This window comes from Colossoma macropomum, unplaced genomic scaffold (genome assembly GCF_904425465.1).
Source record: "Colossoma macropomum unplaced genomic scaffold, Colossoma_macropomum, whole genome shotgun sequence".
NCBI lineage: Eukaryota > Metazoa > Chordata > Actinopteri > Characiformes > Serrasalmidae > Colossoma > Colossoma macropomum.
The window spans coordinates 33,506,313-33,527,485 of record NW_023494796.1 but is presented as its reverse complement, the minus strand read 5'-3'; the positions used below and the strand labels follow the sequence as shown (position 1 = coordinate 33,527,485).

Genomic DNA, 21,173 nt, shown 5'->3' with positions numbered 1-21,173 from the left:
GTGGATCACATCAGTCTGGAACTTGAAATGGAGAACAGCTCGCAGTCTATTCACTTTTATACACTGTTTATCGTCAGCTTTTCTTTTTTTTTTAAACAATCTATGTTGTCGTTTCGCTACTCAGACAAAAATACTGAAACAGATTAACAGAATACTAACTTACTGACCAGATATTTAGCCCTGTAGGTAGTCTTTTGTCTTATGAGCTGCTTCCGGATAAGTCACTAAAATCAGACTGGATAAGCTGTAACACAGGTCTGCTACAAAAGCCATGCTGGTTCATGTTCGTATATGCTGAAGTGCGGTTTGAGCTGCTGGAAAACTGGGTCTGCATCTACTGTACAGAGAGTACAGTGGTGTTCATTCAGAATACACCTTTAGATGAGTAACGACATAAACAGATTTATGAGGAGTTGATGTTTTACAGGTCCACCAAACTGATTTCTTTTGGTCAGGCTCACTGGACATTGGACCGAGAGCCTGTTTACACCATTGATTGGTGTCTGTGGATTCCATTTACTGAAATCCGTCCTCGGTTTGAGCAGGTGAGATCCGACTGCACTTTTCCTGCATAAAAACCACATCGACGAGTGGACGAGCTTGACTTGGACTCTTCCATCAGCCTCACTTATCCTCCATTTCTTGTCGTTTATCCCCTCACCTGCTAGACAACATTCGGCAGATGCATTTGCGTTCACGGACAATGAAAACATATTCTTTTAAATGAGGTCAAGTTCTGTCTCTGACCCTCCGAATGTGGTTTGAGTGATCTGATCGCAATCGGCTCACAGTCCTGGGGGCGTTCACATCCGGCTTTTCAAGTGATCGAGTGAAATCATGTTAATGCAAAGTGTAAACAGGCTTAACTAAACCGGTCTAGTGCAGCATATTCCTCGTTAGCCTCGTTAGCACTGTTTGAGTGAACTATCGCTTTAACCCGAAGCTTCTGCAGTCGTTAAGCGTGTCCAGGGCATTTGATTTGAAAAAGCTCTATGCACTTTTTGTGGATAAATTAAGGCAATAAAGCCAGAGTGAGTCCGTATTTTCTAACAACGTTTTGTCAAGGTGCTCAATATGAAAGTGTAATTGACCGCAATGATTATAGAGGAGGCACAAAAACACGGCGCAGTTAGCCGGAGAATTAGGAGTGTGGATACTCCGCCGTCCCACCTGACTGTAAAGCAACATCAGCCAGCAAGTCATCTATCAAGGCAGCATTCGGAGAGGAATGTGTTTCAAGCTACATTTGATACGGCGTCTACTACAACGAAACTCATTTGAAAAATAATTAGACGCACGGTTCCGTATACGCGCACTCTCCTGCTGGAGGACCGCCGCGACACGATTCTGCGTTTTCCTTCTGGAGCAGGCCGAAGCTGAGAAACAAGAACCGTCTGAAGTCAAATAATCCACAAAAAAAGCCCCGACTGCAGATCAGACAGGACGCAGATACATAAACACCATACCTTGCAGATGAGCATGAAATAAACATGAATATTCAGAGAAGCCAACCTGTCATATCATTAAATAATTCATGCGTTTTGCAGCTTTAAATGTTAACACATGAGTCAGACGTATAAAAAACTGTAAGGCTTGCATATTTAAGCAACAGTCATTATTCACTGATGGCCATGAAGTCCCATGCAGGCTCTGAGGATGATGAAATATTATAATTGTGGTTTTGGCGTTGATTATGCACAGCTTGGGTATTTACAGAACGATATCCTATTATGGATGTTGGGAGAATACCCGACTGAAAAACTGATTACACATTGTTAAAGTGTGGACCTGGGATCTAATTATGCTGAGATTTTTCCAAATGATTCATAAATCTCAATTGATTCTTTAGCGACAGCCTAAAATCCTATTATGCATATCCAGGTTTCGCCAAATGATTCCTAATTTTCAATTCGTTTTGCCTGCAATATTATGGGCACTTTTTAAAGCCTTTATTTTAGGATGCTTCCTCTCGTGTTTGGGCTGGTGACCCTAACTGGCTCTCAACTATTCAGTTCTAGACACTGTGCTTCTAACAGTCATTGTGTTTTATTGGTCAATCTGAAAGCTTCTGTCTAATGATCAGCCTCTCTTACCCTCTTTGGTCATTATTCTCATTGCTACTACTGCTTTTGTTTTCATCGACCAGAGGACGACGCTCCCTCTCTGAGTCTTTTTTGGGTTGTTTTCTATAGGTTTCCGATAGAAGAAATGCACTTTGCTCACCGTGTTTGTTTGCTGAGCACCTTGTGTTTTATGTGTCCTGCACAGCTAAAGAAAGGTCACCTTAAAGCGGTCAGGTAGCCTACATCAGGAGCGCTTTTTTCTGGGCTGACCAATCATTTCAACGGGAATGCAGGCCTTAAGAGACAGCTGTAGTGACCAAGTATCCTGAACACTGCACAAAATAGTATCTTGTCAAGTAAAATGCTCTTAAATCTAATCAATAAACCTAATATTTCTCCTGGTGAGATCGCTGTAAGCTTATTTCAAGATTATTTAACTTATTTCCAAACATTTTACTTATTTCAAGTAAAATTATCTTACTATATTGGCAAATCATTTTGCCTATTTTAAGAAATGTACTTGAAACCAGCAAAATGATATGCCGGTATAGTGAGATCATTTTTCTTGATAAAATTTCTTAACAGGTAAAAATGTCTTAGAATAAGATAGATAATCTTATAATAAGTGCACAACCATCTCAAAATAAGAAATAAGAAATTATCTTAACAAGAATTAAGATAATTTCACTTGACAATATACTAGTTTGCAGTGAACAGTATAATTTCATGTATTAAAATAAGCATGACAAACAAAAATCTGATTGTTTTCTAGCTTAGTTTGCTTTTGCTAGCAGCATGATGTATGCCAGTTTTTATAAATTAATTTCCAGGCCTGTTTTGTGGAAAAAGAAGACCAGAAGAGAGAATTTTTCTAGCATGACGCTTGAATGCTGAGTGACTACCACATAACTGTAATGTCACAAACAGGAAATGAGTGTTTTGTTGCTTCTCATTGGCCTAACTCATCCACTGGCAGCTCATCAGCTGTGATTAGGTTACATTTCATCTATTTAAAACTAAAGACAACATTGCTGATAGTGTTTTATATAATAAAAATTCACTTTGAGTGAATCTCCCTGTACAACAGTGGTTTTGAGGTCCAATTGTGTAAATTTTCCCAGGGCAAAGGTGCATATTTGTACATTTCATAAGCTAAGGGAAATAAAAAGCACAGGGTGTGTGGAGTCAATACAACTTATCGCTGCTGTTGGAACGAAACCTTGTATCTCCAAAATGGTAACTTTACAGGAGAAGGGAAAAACATGCTTTACTTTTAATGCAAGTCAATGGAACCAGACGTTTTCACAATTTCAGTCATTTTAAGCCGTTTCTTTTGGTCCATTCATCATGAAATTTACATACAATGTAAAGAACAACAGGCATTTTCATATTATGTCAAAAACTGAAAAATGACAAAAATGGACATATGAGGTTTTCTTCCGACAGCAGCGACATAAAAGTGATACAATCTGTGGAATATGATTATGTTCCTTAACTAAATGGTACTGAAGACTTGATGGTCACAGTCACAGTTTTCTGAGAGCGTACATATCAAAATAGGTGTGACAACAGCATGTTGTTAAAGGAAAAGAGTAGATTAAAAGCAAGACCACTTGTTGGCTCAGCAGTAAATGGTTAAGCTATCATATGCGTTTCCTTTAAAATGTAGTCCAAACGTTGCAGTTCTCGGAAAAGCCGCATCGTTTGGCCATTTCCAAAAAACACAATGCATATGGTGCCATCTGTCATCCAAGCGCAGCAGCTAAAGCTTCATCTTCGCTGGGAAACCAACTCGACTCCCCCACCCTGATGGACTACAGGGCCGTGTTGCTAGGACGAGGTGAAAAACGAGGCATTATGGCTGAGAAGAAGGCCAGAGTTAGGTCTTTAGGAAGAGCTTTCCTGGTACATTTGTTAACCCTACCAAGACCTAATCACATCCCACTTACCTAAGTGAATTTCTGCGAGGCCAAAGAGATCAAGCGCACCTAAATCACATCTGCCCCTGAACTCGCACCAGCCAGGGAACCTAAACCTGACAGGACGGCTCGCCTGTTTTCTTTCACCGTCGGGTTTAAGAGGGGTCCTTTTAACCAAGGGTGGAAAATTTACACTGATGCGCTGCTGTATTTTCTTCCCCTGAGGTAAGGTGACATCACATCTTCATCACAGATGGGAGATGGAGCCCATGTTTCTTAGAAAAGGACAAATATAAACAGCCCCGCGTGTACATGTCTGCGCAACCTCATAAGTGGGCTCTTTCAGACGGAGGCGGTGGAGTGATTACTTATACGCAGAGGCAGGCCCCGCTCCGGCGCTGTCATTTTTCAAAAGCAAACCCCCCATTCCGAGCTCAATCAATCAGCGGCGTTACTCATATGTAAGCACGACCGTGTGTACGGCTCAAAAACATGTACGTTTAGTGGAAGAGCACGGTGGACTGTACTTACCGAGCGGACAGATACAAATGTAGTCATTGATTAGATCCACGCATGAACCTCCATTAAGGCAAGGCATCGACCAGCAGTCGTTCGTATTCTCCGAACAGGTCCGACCTGGGGGTGGAACAGTCAGAAGGAATTGTATGGTGTAACTACAGAACTCTTGAAAGCCATTAAAAAAGGTCAAACTAGACGTGAACAAAAGCAAAGTAGTATGATTTTGCTGTATGCTGTCGTGCTTAATGCTGCGTGTTACCTGCCTGTCACTTAACACCTTCGATAAAAGCTTAAATGTCATCATCTTGAGAAATATTACTGACTGTGGTTTAGAATACATCAATTATTATTGCCAGAACACAGTTCAAGGAAATGCGACGGCTTTGTAAGCACACTCTTTAGATGTGCAGCACAAATGCTTACTTATTTTCCAAGTATGTATTTTCCAGAAACAGATAAAGCACGCTAAGTACACTCTTAAAAAAGATGGCTCTTCAAGGGTTCTTTAGTCAAGATCATGGTTCTGTACTCAAAGAACCACATGCATGTTTAAATGGCTCTTTGTATGGTGAAATTGTTCTCCAGACTGGTGGAGAAAGTGTTGTGTAGGGTTCTGTATAAAACCTTTTTGAAAAAGGTTCTGCTGTTGTTACAAGATGGTCTAGGTGGTTGAGGAGCTGGACGTCCAGCTGAACAAGACAAAAGATACCATATGTTCATCAATCAGCTGGTTAACCGGTGTACGGTATGTTTTCATTTCAGTTTGATGGTTTAGCTGGTCTGCCAGCTTGACCAACTTGGCCATGCAGGTCTTCCAGCTTGGTTGAGTTGGTCATGCAGGTCTTCCAGCTTGGTTCAGTTGGTCATGCAGGTCTTCCAGCTTGGCTCAGTTGGTCATGCAGGTCTTCCAGCTCAACTGACTTGGTCATGCAGGTCTCTCAACTTGACTGAGTTGGTCATACATGTCCCCCAGCTTGGCTGACTTGGTCATGCAGGTCCTCTAGTTTGGTTCGGTTGGTCATGTAGGTCCTCCAGCTTGGTTCAGTTGGTCATGCAGGTCCTCCAGCTTGGTTCAGTTGGTCATGCAGGTCCTCCAGCTTGGTTCAGTTGGTCATGCAGGTCTTCCAGTTTGCTCATGCTCTTCATGCTGGTCGACCAGCTAAATCATCAAACTCAAACATACCCTGGGCTGGTCAACTAGCTAAGCTGCTCTGGTCAAGACAGGCAAAGTCACTGGGCTGGAAACAAAAGGTTGTATTTATTAACAGGATTAGGGATTATGGTTCTGTTACTGGATTATGGTTCCGGGCCTGTTATTGTTTTCTTTCCACAAGTCTTAAGTCAAAGTTGCAAGTAACTGACTCAAGTTCCCATGTCTGCTGTTAGCTAGCCTCCTAGCTAATAATTCTGACATAATTCTAAAAATGTGTTGTTATTTTGAGCAATACTGTAAATATGATTATGAATTTTGATTTAAATCAATTCACATCTGAACTTCAGCTAATTTATTCACTTCTTAGTCCCAGCACATAGTCCGAGAAACATCAAATGCTTGGTTAGCACGCTCGTCTGATGTAGCTAGCAGCTGGAAATGCTTAATTGTTTTTCTGTTGATGCACAACTACAGAGATTGCCTGGACCACAGACTTTGGCAGCTAAAAAAACAAATCACGATTTAATTAAGTGTCCATTAAACTGTCCCTTTTCTACCTAAGTAACAATTACTATACCAGTGGGAAGTAACTGTCCTCCTGCAGATCCATCTCTCTGGCTTCAGTTCCAATCCAAACACTCAGAAGCTCCACAAAAACACCTCATTCATCTGGTAAAGACCCTCTGAAAAAACTCTGACTGATGAGAGCAGGTGAGGCCAATTAGGGGCGGAACTAACCTCTGAAGGAAGGATCTCCAGGAGGCTGCTTGGTGACCACTGCACTACACTGGCAGAATGTTTCAAGGGGCTTATTAGGCTTCCTCTCACTGCAACCAGCGAAGAGGGAAAAGCTAACTATAGAGACGGTCGTTATGTCCGCATTAGCATCCATATCCGTCACGTTTCGCTCTCCCTGAAGAGAACAAACATACATTTGTTCCGTCTGGCTCAAAATGCAACACTGAAGGCCTCTGTATTAGTGATGCACAAATTAACTGCGCATTTGCATATTCCCTTTAAACAAACCTAATCACAATGCTTTCATTTCCCCTGTATTTGTTGGAAAAACAATAATTTGTTTATTAGCTTATTGCTGTCATAATTATGTTTATTAGCTCACTGCTGTCATAATTAGGGTTGTTATAATGTGTCATCTCCGTAATTACGCTTTCTCTCTCATCCGGTTCAACCTAAGCAGCCGCTGACAGTCATAGAACATGGAACTACACACTTAGTGTATCACACGTGAAATGTAATGACTAGTTCGCATGATTGCGTGTTCTATGCGCATCTAGAGCTCCTGCACTGTGAGTGGCGGAGGAAATCCCTGAAGTAGTCATCTGTGATTAGTCAGGGTTGTTCTAGTTTATATGGCTTTCCACATCATTCAGGACTTCAGAACATGGACAAAAGACATTCACTGAAAAGTGAATGTAAAATCAAATAAATCAAAATACCTAGAAAATAGTGCAATATCTGACCCGGGCGATATTAAAAAAATAATGTTTTGTAGTTAAATACTGTGTTGATATTTAGTTAGAGAGATCCAAGCTCCAGAGGACCACAAATGCATGTGGTCTAAAGCAGCTTAGACCAACTTTCTATTTTTAGTTTGCTTTTTAACCTCTTTTTCTCCAGGGTATATTTTGGTTTGTCCATCTGAATTTCCATGACCAAATCATAAGGCAAATTATTCAGTAACTGCATGAAATAAATGTACATTTTTATTTTATTTATTTTTTGTAAAAGCTCCCCTCAAATTAACAGAACATGTGTTTTATGATCTACACATGTTGCTATATGCTTACAATTTACTGCTGAAAGCCAAAAATCTTAGACACTCTTTGTATTTTTTTATATAAATAATGTTTACAGAGCAGATCAATGAAGAGACGCCATCCATTTATAGTTTATAGTCCAGATTTGTGGAAAAATGGGTCGACATTCAGTAGAAAAAAAAATTGTGAGTTCAGCTTCTTTTATTATAAGGGTTTAAAATGACATCACCCATCTATTTGACTGGACAGAAGACAGTTACAGCTCTCATACGACCCCCACCTTTAGAATGTAGCTTATGAAATATGAAAGTTATGAAGAATATGACGAAGTGCGTTTTGGAACCACCGGTGGTCTCAAGGAGTTGAAAAGGTTAAGCAGAAAAATCTAAATGTAAGTTAATTAAAGTAGGCGAGTACCTGGAACAAAGCCCTTAGACCTTTTTGCACTTTCCCTTGCACTGTTTTGTTTACTGTTCTATTTTTTTTTGTATCCTAATCCTCACTATGTTTGGTCTGTTGTGCATAATAAGAAAAACAATCAATAAAATATCTGTTTTAATGAACATCACTGATAAAAAATCCCATACTAATCAATATAATAACAAAACAGAATAACCCAACATCTTTTGAATTATACTTTGTCATTTTAATAGTTGTTATTGCAAACATGCATTCGTGAGACACCTTCTGGTGTGGATTTCTGGCAGCTTGTATGCTAACAGCGCCCCCTGCTGGAGAAACTACAGACTGCTAAACATGCTCAAAATGAGTCATTTCCAAAGTCACGCCTATGTGCTTTACACAATGAGAAACGAGGTGTTTTCCTTTGTTATGGCAGAGTCACTCTGACATTCAGCTATAGAAAAGCATGTGCTGTTATATTTTTATAATTCAACTCATCTGAACCTCCAGGACACTTAAGTTGTACGAGAAATGATGAGAATTCTTCAAAGACAAGAAACTCTCTCCGCAATTTTGCGGTAATTTTATTCGGTGGTAAGTTTATTGCTGTCTGGATGTGAGAATTTTATCACTGGGAATTTTTAAACTAATCCAATCCCAGCAGGACTATAGCTAAAGTAGTTAAAATCAGATTTAAAAATTTCAGATTTTTTGTGTTCACACAGCTCTGAAAAAATGTGTTTATCCAAAAAACGTGTTTCACTTTCACCCTGTAATGTAAATGCAGCCTATACTACTCTCTCCTCTCATTTAGGACCTCAGCGCCTCCCAGAGGCCACTCCTAGAAGCAGAAAGCTCACCTTCAAAGCCAGATGCGCAGAGACACCAGTAATTGGCGACAGAGTCCACGCAGGTGGCGCCGTTGGCACATGGTGAACTCCTGCATTCGTCGGTTTCGGTTTCACACAGCGCCCCCTCGTATCCCAGCATGCACCGGCAGGTGTAGTTGTGCCGCTGGCCCAGGCATACGCCGTGCTCTGAGCACTGATGGCCCAGGCAGCGGTCAATGTGGAGCTCACAGTGGACGCCGGTGTATCCATGGTCACACTGACAACTGCAGGTGCATAAAAACGAGCATGTTTTTAATAGAATCACGTACCTCAGTGTTGAGGGAGGCATGAAAAAGAAAGAAATAACTGGATCTAATAGATGCTTTGTGTTTATTACGGAGGCACTCCGACTGTCACGGTGTTGTCTAAATCTGGCTCGAGTGAATTTGAGTCAGGGAGAACATTGCTGTGTTTATATAAAATGACTCATTTCACTTTCATAAAATCATGAATAGCCCATAATAAGCACATTATTCTTACTGATACCACAGACCGCTGTTATACATTTCAAATTTCCACTCAGGACGTTTACGTCAGCACCAAAATCAACCGTTATTCATCTTTATCTTTAAACAAGCTATGTTTGTTACTGTGACTTTAACCCTATACGGCACACATTAGGAGAGCAGTGGTGAGTTGACTTTTTGCATGAACAAACCAGATAACAAATATTATATATGTGCAGGAGTCCTTTGGGGATATATTTTCTTTGGGGTTATACTGCAACACTGTGCAACAATGGAAAGAAACGATACAGGGCGTTACACAGAAAACCGGATCCGTTATCTAAAAATTTGGTATGAAACTGAGTAACTATACGATTTTTGATCTTTAAATACTATAAATGTTTTTAAAAAAAATCAACTGTTATTTTTAAAGACATCATATTCACATAAAACCTTTAAAGTATTTTTTTGATTTCTTGAACTTCAAATAATCATTTAAAACCATGAATAAAAGTTAAAACTATGCTAAATATAAAATTTTGCATTTCTAATCACTCCAGCTGGTTTCCTGATACGTTTAATCTGCAGTGAGAAACTGACAAACACTAAACAGTTGTGAAGCTGAAGTCAGCTTCTCATTCGCCAGCTTATTGTTTGAATTTTCCCATTCCACCTTAAATGGTGTACCAGTTACATTCTGCCACCTCAGGCACCATTTAAGGTGGAACGGGACAATTCGAACAAGAAGCTGGAGAATGAGAAGCGACTTCAGCCTCGTAAAAAGTCAAACGTTGAGAGACATTTTACAAGAAACTGTTCTACTTTTGAGGAAAAGTTTCCTGCTGGAGATGCGAGAAAAGCAGCTGTAGCTGAGCTAAAGATTAAAGCAGAGCAAAGTAAGTCTGTGATTTCATTATATTATATTTTTCAGCCTACACTAACAGATTAACACATACTTTGATTTTTGTTGAAAGGACAAAATGGCTCTTCTTAACATTTGGGTTGCGACTTCGGCACAAGAGGGTGAATGATATGTTTTGAAACTTCTACAATGTTTATGTAGTAAATCACATTCTTATTTTAAAAAGGTGAGAATAATTCAGCTCTATTCCATCATGAATATGTAAAAACTTATTTCAGGCTTTTTTTTCAGCTTACTTTCAATATTTCCATCGCTTCCAGGTACAGCTGAATGCAGAGGTTTGAACAGCTCGGTCAAACTCAATGCTTTGTTGATTTTCTAGGTGTAAATAAGTTACACACCCTCTACAGTGAACACACTTCTGCACATTTTAATGCACAGTTACAGTTTGGGGAAAAAAAATCTAAAATATGGTGTGTGTAAAAGTTAAGACATACTTTTTTTTATTTTATCCAATATGTTAAAACTCATCAAATAAATAGAAACTGTGCTCTAACATTTGCAGAAACAGTGAGCTCTGTAGAGGATGTGTTAAGTTATTTTCAGCAAAATGTGGAAATTGACTGTGTTCAAACTTTTGCATATGGCTGTATGATCTGCACTGGCTGATTGGTATGTTCTGAAACTTTATCACCCCTCATCTAAATACAGCATATGGAACCCTGCATGAGGCACAATGCCCATTAGTTCAGATACACAAAGTATTTTTGGAGCATAATCTTTAAGTTTGGGTTGACAGTTGCAGGTGTCTTTGTGGCTTATATATTTTTAACACCCACTCACCTGTACCCACCAACCTCATCCACGCAAGTGGCTCCGTTCTGACACCGGTGCTGCACACACTCGTTGATATTGACCAAGCAGTTTGGGCCCGTCCAGCCAGGTGCGCACACACAGCTGTAACTGGCGCCGCTGCTGAGGAAACATCGTCCCCGGTTGGCGCAAGGCTGTCGAAAACACAGAAAACTATAAATATTTAATTACCCATGATCATATACCAAAATGCCTCATCTAAATATGCACATATATGCAGATTTGATTTGGAGACAACACAGGTGTTTTCATTAAAAGACGCTGAATATTCATGTGAGGCTGATGTTTTTTAATTGTTATTGTTATCGGCAGAGGTTATTGACATGATTAAAAGTCCCCTGACTGATCTCACACTCTTCAAAGTCACATACGCACTAAGTTACCCTCAGGGGTTGTGCTATTATCCAGCATTATAAAGCTCAACACGCAGTTTATAGCCAGTAAACAATCACTTCCACCGACACAAACCAACACGTGGCATCTACAATGCAGATCCTTCATCTCCTTAAACCAGATGGTTTTAATGTGCCTATGAGGGCAAAATGTGGGACGGCACTTTAAGACAATCTGTAAGGGCTTTCATTTGTATATGAAACACCAGGGCTGGTTAATGCTAATGAGTTAAACCGCTTTAAAGGCCAATTACCACGGAGGTGATGTCGATACATCACTGCGCTCTTCCCTCCGACTCTTTAGTGGAGTGACGTCTCTAGTCGCAGCCCTGCGCTGGGGAAGCCTCAGCTTTGGAGGGCGTCAGTCAGCTAGCTAGCTTACTAGCTAGGCCTGTCACAATTATTACATAATCGCCTAATCGCAATTATTTGAGATGACCACAGTTAGTTAAGGCGACTGCAGTCATTTTCCACTGTAATCAGATTTCACAGTCATATTAAGCTGCAATTGGGTTTTATTATTACTTTATATAATATAGTATATAATAAACAATATTATATAGTATAGAATAAGTAAACATATTTAAAAGAACATGCAGTAAACATATCCGCTGAGACACATCGTAGAACTCCCGAAAAATTTCTAATGTGACGTATATTTAGAGGACATAAAGCGCAAGTAATGTTTTTGTTTTTTAGCTGTGTTCTAATGTTTTGACAGTCTCTCACTGGAAACCAACCGCTCTGCTTATAAATGTGAATAAGTCCATTCGTCTCCAGATGTTCGTCTTAAATCTCTCTTTGTCTTTTCGTTAGACACTAGCCAGGCGAGACTGCGTCGCTATGTGACCTGCAGTCTGCACGCCGGTTCTCAGTCGTTGAGAACCAGGGCTTTCGCGCTATGTTGCACACTTTGAGCCGAGATACAGCGTCCAGTCTCGAAGATATTTTACTGACACAGCGACCGCCCAACTCTCTACGAGACCAAAACCGAAGTGTAGCACGGCATGGGCTACCCTGGGCTCAAGGAGGACGCTGGAGGCAGGGTTCAGTGTCGCAGCAGCCATATCTACTTTAATTCACACCAAAATAAACACAAAGCAAAACCTAACCAAAAGGTACGCCGGCCACTTTTCAGTGGCTTCAGCCAGCTAGACTTTCAGTCTTTTTACTCAAGCTTTTCAGCTCTTCAGTTCCCGGCTGCTGCTCGTCCCTCTCTCTCGCTCTGATCCCTCTCTCCTTTAATTGTCATTCCATCTATGTGTCCACAGTGGAGTGAAATTACGTTCCTCCAGGAACAACACGGTGCAACATGGAACAAAATAGACAGAACAAAGTATCACAGTATTTTCTAGATATTTCTCGTTATTTTATGATGTTTGCATCTTATATGACATTTGCATTAGTAAAGCTAATGAAGCCATTCTTCTGGAGGGCCGGTACTCCATGCCAAAAGAACCTCTTATAAACCAGACTGAGCACTTAGCTTGTTGTGACTGGACTGTTCTGAAAGTGTTGTGTTTCTCTCACAATTACAGGAACAGTCCTGTTCCCTCAATTATTTTTCTTGGAAACATCTCTGTGTTTTAGCATAATGTTTCTTTAATCATGTTTTTCCTCAGTATGACAATAAGACTACCTTCCACGTCTCTGTTATACTTACAGCCATATGTATTCTGATATTATATGGTTGGTAAATCAGTGGTTCCTCAGATGGTCCATATTTTTGCTCTACATCTTTGCATTGCATTGATCCAAAAACATGGATTGTCTGGGGAGCTCTGAGATCTGTTCCGATTTTTTGTTTGCAGTAAGTAATATGGACATTATGGACATGCCGCTCCCAAACACAGTGACCTGGCTGTACATTTCAGTCAACAGGAATGAAAACCTAATCTGAGTTACAGGCAAGATTGACTGCTTTCACTTATGACTTTATTTAAGACATTTTTAATATTACACAACATTACTATCCAGCACTAACCTCGCCCTTAGCAGCCATTCCACACAACGCTAATCATGACATTAGGAACCCCTTAATAGGTTTAATCATATCATGTCATATCTACCATGTCATATCGGTGCTGTCGGAACAAAACCTTGTATATCCTTTTTTTGTTCTTTTTAAATTTTATTTAACATTATTTGGAAAACTAGCAAAGTCAAAGTTTCCTGACATTTTTGAGTTTCCTAAACTTCACCCAGACAGAGACCTGATTTCCAGAAAGGAAACCATCTTGAATCTGTGGAGCCCTGCAAGTTACATTCATAAGCTACTAAGACCTACGTTTTAGTTCTCCATCAGCATCGCTAAAACTGAAATCAACACTATTTGTGAAGGCAATACTGATATACTGGTATAAACAATGTATCACCCAGCACTAAAGCTAACAAGTTAGCCCTAAAGGCTGTCTGTTAGTGTGTCTCAGACTTTGTCATGTACATCAAAAAATCTGAAAGGGCACAGATGTTGTTGCACGTTCTGACTGGACAGAAACCCGAAGTCCATCGTTCTAGATTGCTGCCGTGGCTGTGTTTACTTTCTTGCTGCTCTGCTGCTTTCAGAAACATAACGGGTTGCCAGATTTTCAGAACTCAATAAACATTCAGAAGATGACTTGTTTCATTTTTAAACCAAATTTTCCAATTTTTCCAATTTTTAAAACCGAACTCCACCGATTTAAAAATTTTTACAAAATTAAATGGTTAAGATGTAAACAGAGTCACTCAGAGCGGTTCAGAGTGGTTTGGAACACTCTGTTCTAGATAAACTTAACGAGTCAGAACTGTTCACAGTGGTGGTGATAGGAACCAGACGTCCACCTCTAAAAGCTCCCTCACAGATTATTATATGAAATGGTTATGAATTCACTGCCTGATGACTGAGACACTGTTTAATGATAGTTTTGAGATCTTAAACTCCATTCATGGTGGAGGGATACATGCAGGGTGCTGTGAGGCAAAATAGTCCCCAAAGAAAACTGATTATTTCAGATTTTCCACTATTTTCCATCATCAACATTCCATATAAACTCAGAGGACTCGTGTTGGTTCACTGGTGGTTCTGGATAGTAAATAAAATGTCTATATTTGTGCTGTAGTCATGGCGACCCCTGGTTCCTATCACCACCACTGTGTCTGTCAGTTTCTCTATAGTAAACCATTTCTCATAAAACCACTCTGAATGATTCCGTTTATATTTTTAAGGACTGAAATATTCAGAATTTTTGAAAAGTTGGTGGAATTCGACTTCAACTTCTCTAATTTCCTCTACACTGTAAGTCTCTAAAGCTGCAGCTAGATGCTAATGGGGCTCTGGTCATCCCATGCAGGGTCTGTATTTATTTATTTATTTATTTATTTATTCAACTACATTCCTGCAAATTAACTTTAAAAAAAGCACTGACAAAACCAAACTGATATTATGGTATTAAAAACTTTTATTCCAAACTCATGAGCTGTATTAGGGGGACCCTGAGACAGAGTGGGAGATCCAGGTGACCCACCTGTACGGTGTGGGGGCAAGGCCTGCGACACGTATAGCGCAGGTCTTCAGGTGCGTCCACGCACACCAACCCAGCGGGGCAGGTAACGTTCAGCAGCGTGCACGCGTTCACGTCCACCTCGCAGTCCGGCCCAACGAATCCTACAAGGCGATGGAAACAGAGGCTGTTGAACAGCTGACCGAATGAGGAAGGAATAATTGATTATCAGGTCCAACAAGCAAATAAGCAAATAAGCAAAACGATGAGAGGTTAAGATACTTCCAATTTGTTAATTGCCTTTTTTGATTTATATAACCCTTCAATCAGAGTGCTGCAATCGATGCACAGCAGTCAAGAAATGAGGCTTGAAAATCGAAACCGGTTCAGCGGGTGATAAAACGAACTCGGCATGAACTCGACTAAACCGAGGCGCGTCTGAGGCAGAAACTGTGCATTAAGAAGCTGATAATGATGCTGTCTAACAGTTCTGACAGAGATCTGGGCTGTAAACCTGCTACGAGCTGACAATCACCCTGAGAAGGAACTGCAGCAGGCAGATGGACTCGCTAGAAATAGCTGAAAGGCTTTCTGTACAGGGTCCAGGCTGGCTTACTTAAGGCCGACCGACATATGAAGAAAAATAAATAATGAATCGACACTTCAAAACTGAATTTTCTTATCAGCGAGGCAGGGAGAAGGTGACTGTAGATATGACAGCCGCTATAGACGCTGAACAGCGCTGGATGGTACAGGGACAATGTATGGAAAAGCAGAAATTATGATAAAGCTGCGTCTGTGAGAAGCTTTTCAAAACGCCACTGTTGTCTGAAGTCATTATTAATTTTTGGTGCTCTGAATATAGTCATCGTTTCTAGGCTTTGATGGAGCTGCTGGCATTTTCCTTGATGATGGCTTTCAGGAAATTACAGGTGTGGAGAAAAAAAAAAAGGTTTTTGATTCTGAACTGAGCTCCACCTTTACTGTCCACTTTATCAGCTTCACTGACCATATAGTTCTACAGTTACAGACTGTAGTCCATCTGTTTCTCTGATACTTTGTTAGCCCCCCTTTTACCCTGTTCTTCAGTGGTCAGGACCCCCATGGACCCTCACAGAGCAGGTACTATTTGGGTGGTGGATCATTCTCAGCACTGCAGTAACACTGACGTGGTGGTGGTGTGTTAGTGTGTGTTGCGCTGGTCTGAGTGGATCAGACACAGCAGTGCTGCTGGAGTTTTTAAACACCTCAGTGTCACTGCTGGACTGAGAATCGTCCACCAACCAAAAATATCCAGCCAACAGCGTCCTGTGGGCAGCGTCCTGTGACCACTGATGAAGGACTAGAGGATGACCAACACAAACTGTGCAGCAGCAGATGAGCTATCGTCTCTGACTTTACATCTACAAGGTGGACCGACAAGGTAGGAGTGTCTAATAGAGTGGACAGTGAGTGGACACAGCGTTCAAAAACTCCAAACTTTTGAACAGCAGTGTATGTTTCTGGAAGTGAACAGATGAGAGTGAATATACCATTAGAGAAATCAAAGACGCCGACGCCGTAAAAACTGATAATGCTGTTGGTGAGTAAAGTCATTCGCATGATTCTGTCATGATTCACTCTCTGAGGCGCATGAGTAGCCTGGGGGGGGAGGCAGCTGGGGCTGGAGGGGGGCTCCGCTGGTTGGGCGGTTGGGAGCAGCTGGCAGAGAAGCGTGTTTGTAACCCTGCCAGCGCAGCCGCTGATCTCTCGGGTGGGCCTTGGGCTTTGCCTTGCTGAATGCAAACGAAGCTGGGGGCCCAGGACGACTGCAGTGTGGGGGGAGGGAGTGCAGCAGCACAAAAGGGGAAGAGGATTTCATAACACAATATTGACAATTCGGCGGTGCTAATGAGCTCTGGCAGGCAGCGCGGTGCGGGCGATTTGCGCAGCTGTCAGTCAGAGTGGCTGGCGGCGGTGTGGTGGGTGGGTGTGGGGGGCAGCTTTCATGATGCTGCGGAGGGAAAAGGGACTGGTCGTACCTGTGGGACAGGAGCACTTGTAGTACCCGATAAAGTCGGTGCACGATCCGCCGTGCTGGCAGGGTCTGGATTTACACTCGTTTATTTCGGCTTCACAGTGACGTCCTGTGAGAGAGAGAGGTTTGAGAGAGGTTAACGTGAAGAGAGGTCAGATAAAAATGAGTGTTACACGATTTTCATCTTACAGAAAATGTAAGAAATGTAGTGAACTTCATTCTGGAGTATTTATACGTAAGGTGCTATGATTTATCTAGACCAAAAAGGTCTGCTGATTTTTATCCAGTATGAATCTTAAATTTCCAGGTTTCACACGCCTGACAAGAACTTATTCCAGAGTGAATTACCTTCCAACATGAATCCATCGAATCCATCGAATCACTGAGCGTAAATGGCCCTATTTGAATTAACCTAACGGTAACGTAAAACCTGGTGACAGCCACAGCCATGCTCCGTGTTGTTATTGTTATTGAGTGTGTAATGGTGACGTGTAAATCCAAACGTTTCAATCCTAGATATCTGGAGTAATTTGGGGAAATTACACAAGAACTTTATACAGCATAAACTGGCCATTCAAATGCTTTTAAATTCCATCAAAGCAGGGGTGCCCATACTTTTGTGGCTTGAGATCTACTTTTTCCAGTGGACAGGTCATCGTGATCTATCTTTAAAAAACAAAAAAAAAAACTGATTCATAAAAGGTTTTTAAAAGCTTTCAGTGGCCCATATTAATACTCAGCATTACAGGGCAAATGGCTGAAAAATCACACTGACCTAATTCTGATGATTTGCGCTGAATGGTGTCAGCCAGGTTTGCGTAGTCTGGACCACACGACTCTCAACGTTCCCCTGCTTTCGAAGTGCGATGGCTACTTGGCAAATCAAGCAGATGCGTTTGGAGTTTGACACTGTAAAACCAGTCCTCCTCCTGTTCTGCATGGAAGAGGTAAGTGTTCGGTTTCTTGGTTCTAGGTCTCACACTCGTCTTCTGAGAGAGTCAGTGTAGGTTATAAAAAACGGAAATGCTAAAATGGCGCAATACGAACTGGCTACCGATAATCATCTACCAACGGCGCTGTAAGATCGACTGGTCAGTTGCGATCAACGTATTGGGCACCCCTGCATTAAAGGTTTCTCTGGTGGAACTAACCCAGCTCGAACAGTGTTTCTGCTCCTTTAATTTTGGAATGGAAGCTTATACCCTAGACCCTACAGGCCTAAATCATCATACTTGTTTTACAGATAACAGTACGTCATACAGTGTTAGAAATCTTAAAATCAAGTCTTTGACACTGCCAGTGCATATATGGATTATTCCACCAAATGTAGATTAAAGTGACTTAGACTTTAGACTAAAATCCTTTTGCTCTGAGTGACTCTAAACCTTAATTATGTTTATTTTAATATAACAAATGATTGAACATTCCATTTTGTCTCTACCAAAACAATCATAACTCTACCCAAACCTTACCAAATGTGTCAGTAGTGACTGTTTCAGTGACAATTTTAGCTCATTTTGAGGTCAAAAACACAGCTTTAAACAGCTGTTCACACAGAAAATCATCATATTTTACACTAAAACACTAAAAAGTGCTGAACTGCAGAAAATATGACGATTCTTAATGTTCCACACTGATTTTCAGACTTTGGGACACATTTACTTCAAAATAATGTGATCTAACTGCTCACCATGTGACCATGAGGGACAGGGATGCAGCCTCACTTCCTGCTCTGAAATGTAGGGGCGTGGCTAAAATAAGGCCATGAGACATGAGAATGTGGGACAGCATTTTTAATAAATAAAAAGTATATTTTTTTAATAAAAAGTTAACCCACTCGCCAGTGGGCGCCGGCCATTTAAGAGGTTATGATATGTCCAAATCTTTTAACTTCACTTTTTATTTTAAAAAATATCAAACAGATCTTTTTAAAACAACACTGAAAAACATTTCTTACATTTATAAAAGTTTCTTAAAAAGTATTATTTTCAGAAGTGTAAATTTAGGGGTTAGCCTCTTATTCTCCAGGGTATATTTTGGTCGCTCCATCTGAATTTACATGACCAAATCATAAAGCAAATTATTCAGTAACTGCATGAAATAAATGTACATTTTTATTTTATTTATTTATTTTTTTTTTGTAAAAGCTCCCTCAAATTAACAGAACGTGTTTTATGATCACACATATTTCTATATGCTTACAATTTACTGCTGAAAGCCAAAAATCTTAGACGCTCTTTGTATTATTTTATAAAAATAATGTTTACAGAGCAGATCACTGAAGAGACGCCATCTGTTTATAGTTTATAGCCCAGATTTGTGGAAAAATGGGTCGACTTTCAGTAGAAAAAAAAACTGAGTTCAGCTTCTTTTATTATAAGCGTTTACAATGACATCACCCATCTATTTGACTGGAAAGAAGACAGTTACAGCTCTCATACGACCCCCACCTTTAGAATGTAGCTTATGAAATATGAAAGTTATGAAGAACATGACAAAGTGTGTTTTGGAACCACCGGTGGTCTCAAGGAGTTGAAGAGGTTAGGGGTTGGGACAGAAAGTACCCTGTATATCTCTATTAATGCCTTGAGTTTAAATAGATCATAACACAAAGAATACTTCTTTGTTTATTTAAATAGTTTTTATTGTGAGACCACAGTTTCACTCACTCAGTAAAACTGTCCATGTAAGCTTCTATTACTTATTAGCCACATTAGCCTAGTAGCTCTAAAGCAACATCAAGGAAACTCTGAATAACAAACATGGTTTAACTAATGGGCTACATTTTTGGATATAAGGAAAACTGTAAATGTAATTTCTGAACTACACTCCTAAAAAAGATGGTGCTTCAAGGGTTCTTTAGTAAAGAAAATGGTTCTAGATAGAACCATGAACACTCAATAAACCCTTTGCATGATTAAAGGTTCCTTTGCATCATGAAAGGGTTCAGACTGATGGAAAAGGTGCATGAACGTGCTACAGATGGTTCTATACAGAGCCTTTTTGAAAAAGGGTTCTATATAGCACCCAAAATGGTTCTATAGCTTCACACCTTAACAATAGAAAAAGGGTTCTTTAAGTGTTCATGGTTCTATATAGAAGTGTTTTCTTTACTTCAGAACCTTATAAGAGTGTGTAACATTATAGGAATGAGCTAAAATGGCTAATAATGAATGAAAGTCAGTGTGAAGCAGCGATCAATATCTCCTAGCGGTAATAATGACATTTTTGGGGCTACATGATCCTTTAACCGTTTCGAGAAGTCACCTAGGAGGCTTTTCTTTGGCTGCAGCTTTGGTGGATTCAGTATCGGTAATGTTGCTGGTAACATTGGTGGTGATAATAGCAGAGAAGAAGAAGACGGAAGTGAATTAGCTTCATAGTGAAGAAAGCCAAAAAAGGGGAAAACGTGGAGCAGGGAATGGAAGCGGATGGAGAAGGCTCAGAAAAAAGAGAAGGTCAAGGACTGATGAGCTACGTCAGATACGACGAGACTTCCAACAGAAGGCTGAGATTTGTCTAGACATACGGTGACAATGATACAGTTTCTAAAAATCACAAACAGGTTCAACACAGCTTATGAGTTACGACGTACAGTAAGTCCAAACTGGGATTTAAAAATTTTAGGACTGATACCTTCAAACAAAATCTAATGTAACATAAAGACAACCCGAATAAAACAAGGATACAGTTTTATATTGATTTTTTCACTTATTGAAGGAAAAAAGCTACTCACCTGGCCCTGTGTGACAAAGTAACTAAATTACCCCTAGGTGTGAGTATATTTGTCTGTGTGTCTGCCCCATAATGGACTCTCGACCTGTCCAGAGTGTTTCCTGCCTTCCACTTAGTAACTGCTGGGATAGACTTCAGCACCCCCAGCGACCCAGAAAGACAAGCGGCTTAGATAATGTACGTAGACCAGGGCTCACAACCAAAACGTTAAAAGTCTCTTAATGTTCGATTTTTACGAGGCTGAAGTCGCTTCTCATTCACCAGCTTCAACTTCCCGTTCCACCTTAAATGGTGCCTGAGGCGCCAGAATGGAACCACTGCACCACTTAAGGTGGAATGGGAAAGTGTGAACGGGAAGCTGCCGAATGAGAAACTGACTTCAGCTTTGCGGCCTTTTAGTGTTCGTAAGTTTCTCGTTGCAGATTAAACGTATCAGGAAACCAGCTGGAGTGATTATAAACACTAATAAGTCCGTTCATCTCCAAATTATCGATGTTCGTCTTAAATCTCTCTCTTTGCCGTTTCGTTAGCTACTAGCTAGGCAAGACTGTTGTCTGTGTTGCTATGGTGACCAGCAGTCTGCGCTGATCTTCAGGGTTAAAGGGTGAATCAGCAGTTCTACATTAACTCCAGAGTTTAAGA

General features: G+C 40.5%; 1 protein-coding gene across 1 annotated transcript in view; it reads right to left on the bottom strand.

Annotated features, from left to right (window-relative positions):
• eys (eyes shut homolog) overlaps positions 1 to 21,173 on the bottom strand; it is a 433,237-nt gene that overhangs the window by 346,284 nt on the left and 65,780 nt on the right. Inside the window, exons 8-12 of the mRNA XM_036583442.1 lie at positions 16,801 to 16,905; positions 14,804 to 14,943; positions 10,876 to 11,039; positions 8,695 to 8,948; positions 4,514 to 4,618 (exon numbers count right to left, since the gene is read on the bottom strand). Of these exons, the coding sequence (XP_036439335.1) occupies positions 4,514 to 4,618; positions 8,695 to 8,948; positions 10,876 to 11,039; positions 14,804 to 14,943; positions 16,801 to 16,905 (768 nt within the window). The remainder of the gene's footprint in view (positions 1 to 4,513; positions 4,619 to 8,694; positions 8,949 to 10,875; positions 11,040 to 14,803; positions 14,944 to 16,800; positions 16,906 to 21,173) is intronic.